The 9,731-nt window shown below is 47.3% G+C and overlaps 1 protein-coding gene across 1 annotated transcript; it reads left to right on the top strand.

Annotated features, from left to right (window-relative positions):
• Positions 1–3,314: 3,314 nt before the first annotated feature.
• Positions 3,315–9,475, top strand: KCTD12 (potassium channel tetramerization domain containing 12). The gene has a single exon (XM_039252460.1). It carries the CDS (start codon positions 3,535–3,537, stop codon positions 4,516–4,518), a length of 984 nt encoding a protein of 327 aa, XP_039108391.1. The 5' UTR covers positions 3,315–3,534; the 3' UTR covers positions 4,519–9,475.
• Positions 9,476–9,731: the final 256 nt, after the last annotated feature.

Here is a 9,731-nt window from a genome sequence, read left to right as displayed (position 1 = left end):
TCATGCATATTTAACATACGGAAGAAGCCAGAGTTATGGCCCTCCCTTCCCCCATAAAATCAGGCCTTAAGTCCCAACACTGAAGTTCCCCCAATTACACTTCCTCTTGAATTTTGTGACACCAGTCAGTAGATGAGGAAGAGAACATACCAAATTGACCAGAATATCATTCTTTCAGTCTCAGGTCCCGTTTCATTCATTATGATGACCCTCATGCACAACCTAGACTTCTATAAGAAAATACCAATGGCTTCCTGCGGTGGAATAGCTTGTAGTGGGTGAACAGGTTGTGACAGCTGGTAGAGAATGGTTCTCTTTCCTGTTATTCAGCTCAAATGTCACCAGCACGGAGAGGCCCTCCCACTCAGTTTATATAAAGTAGTATCCCCGTGCGCCGCCCTCTGTCTCATTTCACAATTCTATTTACTTCACGGCATTTATCTCTACCTAAACTGGACTTACGTATCTATATATTTATTATCTGTCTTCCTCACAAGACTGAGCTCCAAGAAGGCAGACATTATTTTCTAACACACTGCCTGGAACACAGTAGCAGGCACTTTATATTGGTGGAATAAGCGAGTGAGCAATAGAGACTTATGGAATGCCGATTACATGTGAGGACTGTTCTAGGCACGGGGGATGTGGTAATGAATCAAGCAGACAAACTCCATGAACTCTTGGAGATTACATTCTAATGCAGGGAAACAGAAAACAAAGCGGAGAAGGGGAAGCAGCTTGGGTGAGGCTGTGCTATATTAAATAAAGTGATCAAGGGAAGGTCTTGCGGCAGAGTCCCGAAGAAGAAGGCAAGGAAGATAAGGCAGGGAAAGGTAAGTGTTTTAGAAAGGGGATAGGAAGTGCAAAGGTTTTGAGAAAACAGTAGGAGGGGGGGCTAAGGTGGCTCAAGCCAGCAAGCTCTTGGGTAAGTGGCAGCAGAGAGGTGGGGGGGGAGGCGCCAGTGGGGCGGCTCCAATCCTGTGGAGTCTTGTAGGCCAATGAAAGGAGTTTGGTTTTTACTCTTTTGTGAAATGGGAAACCACTGGGAGGCTTTGAGCAGAGTGGCATGATTTGATTTAGGTTATAACAGGATCCCTCTCTTTGTTGTGGTGATGAAAGATTGTAGGGGGCAAAGGTGAATGCAGTTAGAAGACGGATGCAATAATCCAGTAAGGGATAATGGGTGGCTTGGTCCAGTGTGGGGGCAGGGAGGTGGTGAAGCGCGTTAATTGTCAGGAAATATTTTGAAGGCAGAACTGAAAGGATTTGCTGGTACCATGAACAAAGTAATGATATAAAACGATATATAGAAAGAAGGCTTTTCTTTGATTTATAGAAAAGAGACTGGTTTTGTCAGGCTTGTGACACGGATACACCAAATAGTAGCATCACCACCTAGAAATTCAGCATTGCCAAACTGGGAACTTTTGTGTCATTTATTATTTCTCCCAAAGAACAAATGGAGTGGTCAAATATATACAGTATCAGAATCTGTACTTGCAATTAAGTGAGCTGGTTTCGGGCCACTCTGACATGAATGACACAATTGTTCAGCCAACATAAACATTTCAAAATAATAATGACATTTATCCCTGAGGAGACTGTGAAGCCCATTGGGCAGTTACAGGGAAGGGTAAACATCAAGAACATAGATCTCTGCTAATTTGTCCTGCATGAGGGTCTGTTCTTCAGACTGATCGGTTAACTGCTCAGACTTCTGCCCCTCTGCATAGTGGGCTCCATGGAAAGCACTTTGGGTCGTTGTACTTCACTTTGCATTCATCGAGGTCTGGCCCTGGCAACAGCAGTGCAAAACGAATGTTCATTGGCATGGTGGTTTCTTTCTCATTTCTCTTCACTTTTGAAAGAGAGAGAGCATGAGCACTGGAGGTGCAAGAGGGGGGACAGAGGATCCAAAGCGGTCCCTGGCTGACAGCAGAGAGCCCGATGTGGGGCTCGAACTCACACACCTGAGATCACGACCTGAATCTAAGTTGGAGGCTCAACTGACTGGGCCACACAGGCGTCCCGCGTGGTGATTTCTTAACACTCTTCACCTCCCTCTCTTTGTTTTATTTACCCAAGCCAGGATCAGATAATCACTCACAAATGTGAAATTTCAGCATGTACTGGGCTTCGTGAGGCGGGCACGTGGCGGGTCAATCCGGAGAGCTCTTCGGCCCGGAAAGCCCGTGGAGGCTTGCGGGTGGTGATGGAGAAGTTTTCCGGGCTGCACTGCGCCAGATGAATGCAACGTGGAGGGAGGAGTTACCGCACCACGTGGGATCTAGAAGCGCCTTCAAAAGTACAACGGCCCTGACAGAAGACGGAACCTGGGGAGAACCGTCTGGACGACCGAGGTGCGCGGGAGACCACGGGCACCTGCGCTTCTGGGAGCGTAAACACACAGGGTCTGAAAGGTGGTTTTTACTCATTATTGGTTTCTGGCGCGGTTCAGCGGACGTTGAAAGGGAGGCGGGGCAGTTGCTTCGGCCTCCCTGTGTCCCCTGCAGCCTGGCCTCGAAGGCGCTGTGCCCGGAGGCCGCGTCCTCCACGCTGCTGGGAAGGCGCCAGAAGTCACTCCTTCAGTGCCCCCAAGTTCTCTGTCGCCACCGCAGCACATTCCCTCCTACTTTCAGTCCTCTCAACCAGTGAGTTTGCCTCTTCACCCATAAAAGAAACTATCAGTGACAGTTCTACGGCCGGATACTGAGGTTAGTTTTTTTTTTTTTTTCCTCTCGGCCTTTTTCGAGGCTACTTGTTACCGGCAACAAGTCCGGAGGCGGCCCCCTGGACCTCAGGTGTTTTTGTGTGTCTTAAAACGTTCAGCAGCACGACGACCGGCCAGGGCAGCGCCACAGCTCCAGTGTTTAAAGCGGCCAGTTCTGGCGGCGGCCGCGCACTTCTGCCCGGGCGGGGGCGAGCCGGAAAGTTTACGTTCTCCTCGCGGACGGCGTTAGGAGGGGAGAGGGCGCCGTGACTGCCCTTCCAAAGGAGGCTCGTCTTCCGAAGCGGCCCGTCCCAGGCTCTGTCCGCCTTGGAGGGGAAGACAGTTGGGCGGGAGCGGGCAGCGTTCGAGCGCGGGCCCGGCGTGGCGGAGGGGGGCGGAGGGTGCAGTCGGGTCGTCCCCGACGCGCGCGAGCCGGGGTGGAGCCAGCAGTCGGGCGCGGCGTCAGCGTTCAGGATGCAAATCGATTCCCCGCTCTGCCGTCCCCCCCCCCCACTCCCCTCCCCCTCCCCCTCCCCCTCCCCCTCCCGCCCGGGGAGCAAGGCTCCGCCGCTCCGCAGCCGCCCACGCCTCCTGCGCGCCGCGGCGCCGGAGCGGGCGGCTCTACTTAAGCCGCGCGCCGACCGAGACCCGGCACTCGCCTGGAGCGCGCGGGTGAGGCGGGCGGAGCGCACCGCGGCTCTCGGGGGCGCAGAGCAGCGCGCTCGCACCGCGCGACTCGCGGCGGCGGCGGCGGCCAGGCGCAGGGCTGAGCCAGCGTCCGGGAAAGGCGGCTGCCACCACCCCAGACCGGCCACCTCTTCGCCATGGCTCTGGCGGACAGCACACGTGGATTACCCAACGGGGGCGGCGGCGGGGGAGGCAGCGGCTCCTCGTCGTCCTCGGCCGATCCGCCGCTCTTCCCCGACATCGTGGAGCTGAACGTGGGGGGCCAGGTGTATGTGACCCGGCGCTGCACCGTGGTGTCGGTGCCCGACTCGCTGCTCTGGCGCATGTTCACGCAGCAGCAGCCGCAGGAGCTGGCCCGGGACAGCAAAGGCCGCTTCTTTCTGGACCGAGACGGTTTCCTCTTCCGCTACATCCTGGATTACCTGCGGGACTTGCAGCTAGTGCTGCCCGACTACTTCCCCGAGCGCAGCCGGCTGCAGCGCGAGGCGGAGTACTTCGAGCTGCCCGAGCTCGTGCGCCGCCTCGGGGCTCCCCAGCAGCCCGGCCCCGGGCCGCCGCCGCCGCACTCGCGGCGCGGGGTGCAGAAGGAGGGCTCGCTGGGCGACGAGCTGCTGCCGCTCGGCTACGCGGAGCCCGAGCAGCAGGAGGGCTCGTCGGCCGGGGCGCCGTCGCCCACGCTGGAGCTGGCTAGCCGCAGCCCGTCCGGGGGCGCGGCGGGCCCGCTGCTCACGCCGTCCCAGTCGTTGGACGGCAGCCGGCGCTCGGGGTACATCACCATCGGCTACCGCGGCTCCTACACTATCGGGCGCGACGCGCAGGCGGACGCCAAGTTCCGGCGAGTGGCACGCATCACCGTGTGCGGCAAGACGTCGCTGGCCAAGGAGGTGTTCGGCGACACCCTGAACGAGAGCCGGGACCCGGACCGTCCTCCGGAGCGCTACACGTCGCGCTATTACCTCAAGTTCAACTTCCTAGAGCAGGCCTTCGACAAGCTGTCCGAGTCGGGCTTCCACATGGTGGCGTGCAGTTCCACGGGCACCTGCGCCTTCGCCAGCAGCACCGACCAGAGCGAGGACAAGATCTGGACCAGCTACACGGAGTACGTCTTCTGCCGGGAGTGAGCTCCCCAGACCCCCTCGCGACTTCAGCGCGCCCATCCCCCGTCCTTCCTGTTAGGGAGAGGATTCTCCATCTCCCCTCCTACGCCACGCCCCCCCCCATTCCCTTGTCTCCCACCTTTAGTAGCTGGACCAGACCCACTCACCCCCTACTTGGGAACCTGCAGCCGCAAATCCTCTCGGCTTCTTCGCCTTTTTTGGACCCCGCCAACCGAGAGAGCCCAAGGTGTATCCCCTCCAGGGCTTCCTCTGTCCCCTGACTCTAACCACCCCTCCCCCGGATTGCCCTTTCAGTCTGGATCTAGTGGGACAGTGTGGCCACAAAGTCACCAAATAACTGGTGGTGATTGAATTGTTCAGAACCTGATTGGACTCTGTCCAGTGTGTAGACGATTCCTTGAAATCCCAAGCCCCTTTCTCTCATTAGCTGTTTAAGAGATCAGATTGATAACACTGTCTGGGAATAGTTAGTGTCCTAAAAGGTCGTTATGTAGCCTTTTGACCCTCTTTAAAGGGAGAGTTTTTTAGAGGGCTGGATGGAAGACTCCGGACCTGGAAGGAGGATCCCATGGAGGCAGTTCAGTGACCACAAATGAATAAAGTTTTAAGAAGTTACGTGTAGACATAGGAAAAGAATCCAGTGCTGGCACAATGAAGGATTGTATCTTTTCCACGCGCAATGAAAGGTCATCGCCTGTGGCTTAAACTTGTAGAAAGTTACCCTCCTGCCCGAGGAGGCATCCTTTCTCCTTGGCTCACTGCCGGAAGCCCTTAGTTCGATGGGTTGACATGGCCGCCGTTATTGGCAAGAGGGAGAAAGCGTGCCGACGCCGACCAGGGCGAGACAGCCCAGGTCGCCAGGCGCTGTGCGAAGTCACCTGGCAGTGACTGTAAACGGAGCTGGGTAGTAATGCACGTCTTGGGTATTAGGAGAGCCCGTCTTCTCGCAGTGAATGGCAGTAGGACCTTAGCTCTTAAGACTTGGGGGGAGGGGTGGGGAGGGAGGAAGGAGGGATGAGGGGGTGGGAAGGGAGGAGCAGACACACTCACTTATTATTTGAAAGTTGGAAGTTTGTGCCATCCGTTTGAGTACACGCACATTTAAGAAGTAGTACACGAAAATGTGCAAAGCATTTTATAAAGATTAATAGCAGATTACTCTTATCGGGCAGTTTATTGAACTGTTTTGAGTCCTAAACTTAGAAGTTACTGATATATAACCTAACCAAAGAGTGACCCAGTAGTTTTTGAACTTTAGTTTTTTTGAACTTTGTTTTCTCGTTGGTTATAAATCCTGACTGTAAAACCTATTAATGAGCAAACTGTGTTTGATTTTGGTTACTTAAACTTAAGATCGCTTCTTAAAAATCCTTATTTTCTTTAAGCCCAGCCAGTGCTGACTCCTGGGCAAACCTGAGAACCTGGAAATGCCACTTCTCACATGCAGATGGTTTGAAATTAAGGTGGAATCTTTTTGAGCGCCAGTTGCAGAGAAAGAGACACACCAAGGGCTGCCTACATCTACAGATGCAGATAGCTATACAATGAAATATTTTTAAACGAAGGCAAAAAAAAAAAAATCACAGGTGGGTTGAGCAATAAAATAGTGTTTTAGGTGAATGCAAGAACAGGAGACCCGATTGCCTTATACCTTTACTCTAATGAGGAATAAATTCCCACTACATATCCTGTCTACACCATAGGTGAAGGGCAGAGAATCCTTGTCTTTCATGCTTGTGAGGCTCCTTTGGATATTCTGTGACGACGGAGAAGCCTTTTCCTTTTCATTTGTTTTAGCAGTTTTCTCTAAAGTGTTTTTTTAAAAGATTTTGTAAGAGTTGTTCTCAGTGTTCAAATTAGTGCTATTTTTTCTTTTTAAAAACGAATCTTGTACTGTATCTTACTATGTCCAGAATAGATATTAAGAATTGAAACAGTTTTTTTCTTAGACTCATGTGATCCAATCTTTATATACCATATATAAACATTTTACACGAATCATTTAGTTTTTTAATTCATTTACTAATGCTAAAAAATTTCCTATATTTACCCCCAGTAATGTGCATCAGATGGTGTATATACTAAAGCAACATGTTTTAATGAATTTCTCATATTATTGTCTATGGGGACATTGGGTCCAGGAAAAAAATACTACAAAACTGAGTTTGCTCCATATTGTTTTCTCTTGGATATTAGTTGTGTACTAATAATATGTTGATTAACTGTCCTCTTAAAATGAAGGTACCTGTATTTTTAACCCACAAATTCTTTTTTTTACCTGGCAAAGAGAAATATTTGAAATCTTTACATTGGAGTTACAATTTTAGAAAGGCAAACTTAGTTTTATTTACAAAGATCGTAATTGTAAGGGAAATGGAAGCAGAAATCCAGGAAGTTGTGTTTGCTTAAATGTTGGGCATGTTCTCAGAACTTATCTGTTTCAATCTTGAAATGATTTAGCAAAGTCGCTTTTTGGACAAAAGAGTGCCACAGAGATTTCTCCTCCCTGTATGGTGTTCTGTTAGAATGTACAACAAAAAACACATCATTTAAGACATCTTAGGACAGATTACGACCACTGACAGATGGCAAGACTGTAAGAGTCTGATTTTTCCTTGTGAAATCTGCACAACTCTGGGAGTCACAGGAAACTACTTGTAAAACTTTGAGTTGAACTCTCACTTTTTTTGCATATACAGATCTTATTTTCCCCACCCACTCTGGCTGCCCCGCAATGCTCACCCCGCCCTTTTCATTATTTGAAGACTGGGAATTTTAAATGGTTAGATGCCATAAACTGATTTCTTTTTCTAGGGATGACTTTCCTCTCTAAAGTTGGCAGTTGAAAAATGACAACATTCTACTTTTAGCCCAAAGTAAAGGCTGGGTAGGAAACTCATTCTACCCTGTGTAGGTCATATAACTGTGGCAAGGTGACTTCTCGTGGGCACTTTCGGGTTTCTTCTTCTCCATGTGCTGTGGGGCCACGGAAGGACCCTTAGTGGTCTACAAAGTGGACTAGAGTGTTGGTGTTACCTCCGAGCTTGGATGGGATATTGAGGGTCCATAGGAGTAAGCCCTCCAAAGATCCCATTCAGATAACCTCGGAGACTGCCATGAGTTATTTAGGTAATTATGACTTTATTCACCTGCCTCAGTGTAGCATGCATTTACATATGTCATAACTTTAATTACCATTTGGTTCACAAGTGAGTGAAATGAGATTTAACAACAAGTTTAATTTAAAAAAAAAAAAGAATTGTGGACAGTGGAGTTTAAAAAAACAGGTACCATGTTCAATGCTTTTGCACCAGATGTTTGAGAAGTTCTGTTTTTAATACATGTAGACCATGAACCAAATTCAGTCTAATTTTTCAAATTGTATGATGTGGAAAATATTCCTTGAAGGTGTGAGACCTAGAAATTTTTTTCCCTTTGGTACTGTTTTTATTCTTGTGTTTCTTCTTCTTCTTCTTCTTCTTTTTTTTGCATTGATAGCAAATTTGTAATACTAGCCAAACCAGTCTTCTCTTTCAAACCAGATCCATACCTGGGGCCTGTTGCTTCTCTGAGGAAATGTATAATCTGAATTCTCAGACAAAATGGGCGACTGGCAATGCTCATAACATGTTCCAATTTTTATTGGACTTTTCAATGGAATGTTATTACATTGAAGCCATGTAAGGTGAAGCTTTGATAATTTTTTACTTTTTAAATTATGGTAAGTTCTAATCTAATATTCAAAACATTTTTGTATTCCACATAAAACATGCTAAAGTACAGTGCAAGTATTTAGAAAAGCATTGACTTGAGGGGTTGAATTCTGTAAGAATTTCTTTTATAGTCTCAATCATAAGTACTTTACTCAACTTAAATTTCTAAAATAATAAACTGAACATTTCTTATTGTAAACTTAGCAGAGTAAATCCTTTGGAATTTTTTGTTTGTTTTTTTCCTTACTATAACTCATTTAAAAACTGAATTAGTTTTCTTAGATGACCTAAGTCTGTCTCTTGAGAATAAATAACATACTCTTGTGTATTGAGTAGCTATAGTACCTGAAATAGGGTTTCTTAGAACCAGAAACAAGTTATGTTGAAATTTTTTCTTTTCACAATTTTGGACAATAATAATCTAGAAGTATTAATGTTTGAAGACTTAGAATCTCTACTGGGGCCCTTGAAACTTAGATGGAAGAAATCCAAGCAGAACATCTACATTAGACTAGAATCTTGTGTGGTAGAAAGATAAATCGTTGACCAAGAATTTGTGTCACCTTATACATTTTGTGGTTTTTTTTTTCTCCCAGATCAAGTTCTTTTTTTTTTTTGGTATTTTAAATGTGTTTTGAAGTATGTGAACATTAATTGTAATGTCAACTGTTATACAACTGTCCTTGTGACTACAGGCAGGTGAATTTTGCTCTTACTATTGAATACAAATGATGACTTCATTTACGACCACTCAGATATCATTCGTGACATTTAATGACAAAAGTTTAAGATGTCCATTGTGGATGTTGATTGTGAAGACATAAATCGTATGTTATCAAATTTTTCCACAGTATAAGATGCCCACAGAGCTCTCTGGGATTATGCAGTTGTGAAAAACATTATATGCTAAGTGATATATACCATGAAGCCGTTTTCTCAAAATAGAAGGAGAATGGAAAAATCATAATGATTATCAGACTTTTTCTAATGCAAAAAAGCCAAGAAAAAAAAATCCTCTATATTTTAAAAAAGACATTTCAGACATGCCCAAACTTTAAGTGAGAATTTCTTCAACCATCTAAACACCCCCAGAGATTCTTGCTCCCCCTGTTCACAACTGGTTGTATGATAGACATACTCGATAACTGTTTTCCTCCCTGTGTGTGAAGTAACGAATCATTGATTATGTGACTTGTTATGTATTCTATTAAACGCTAAAGAATAAAACATTCACTCCTTTAATTATTCCTTTTGGCTTCTGGGTATGGATTGGCTTGAACACTGGTCTGACTTTATTTAAGGGGTGCTGTGAGTACTGGGAACGCTTACCAAGTTGTAGGGCTGATGATGAGCATTATGCCATCGGAAGAACTTCTCACTGTGTGATTGACCAGTTGGGTCAGAGGCTAACAGGCTCTTTCTCCAGAGTCTATTGTCAAGGTGGTTTGGTATTCAATGTGGAGGAAAAGTCCTTCACATTTGCTTTGACCTCAGTCTTAGCAG

The sequence above is a fragment of the Hyaena hyaena genome, unplaced genomic scaffold, assembly GCF_003009895.1.
Source record: "Hyaena hyaena isolate Hyena2069 unplaced genomic scaffold, ASM300989v1 scaffold_413, whole genome shotgun sequence".
Taxonomy (NCBI): Eukaryota; Metazoa; Chordata; class Mammalia; order Carnivora; family Hyaenidae; genus Hyaena; species Hyaena hyaena.
Note: the sequence above shows the minus strand (reverse complement) of the source record. Positions and strands in the feature narration are given on the sequence as shown.

Coding starts and splice junctions, on each gene's coding strand:
- KCTD12 (XM_039252460.1), top strand. CDS start 3,535: ATGGCTCTGGCGGACAGCACACGTGGATTACCCAACGGGGGCGGCGGC.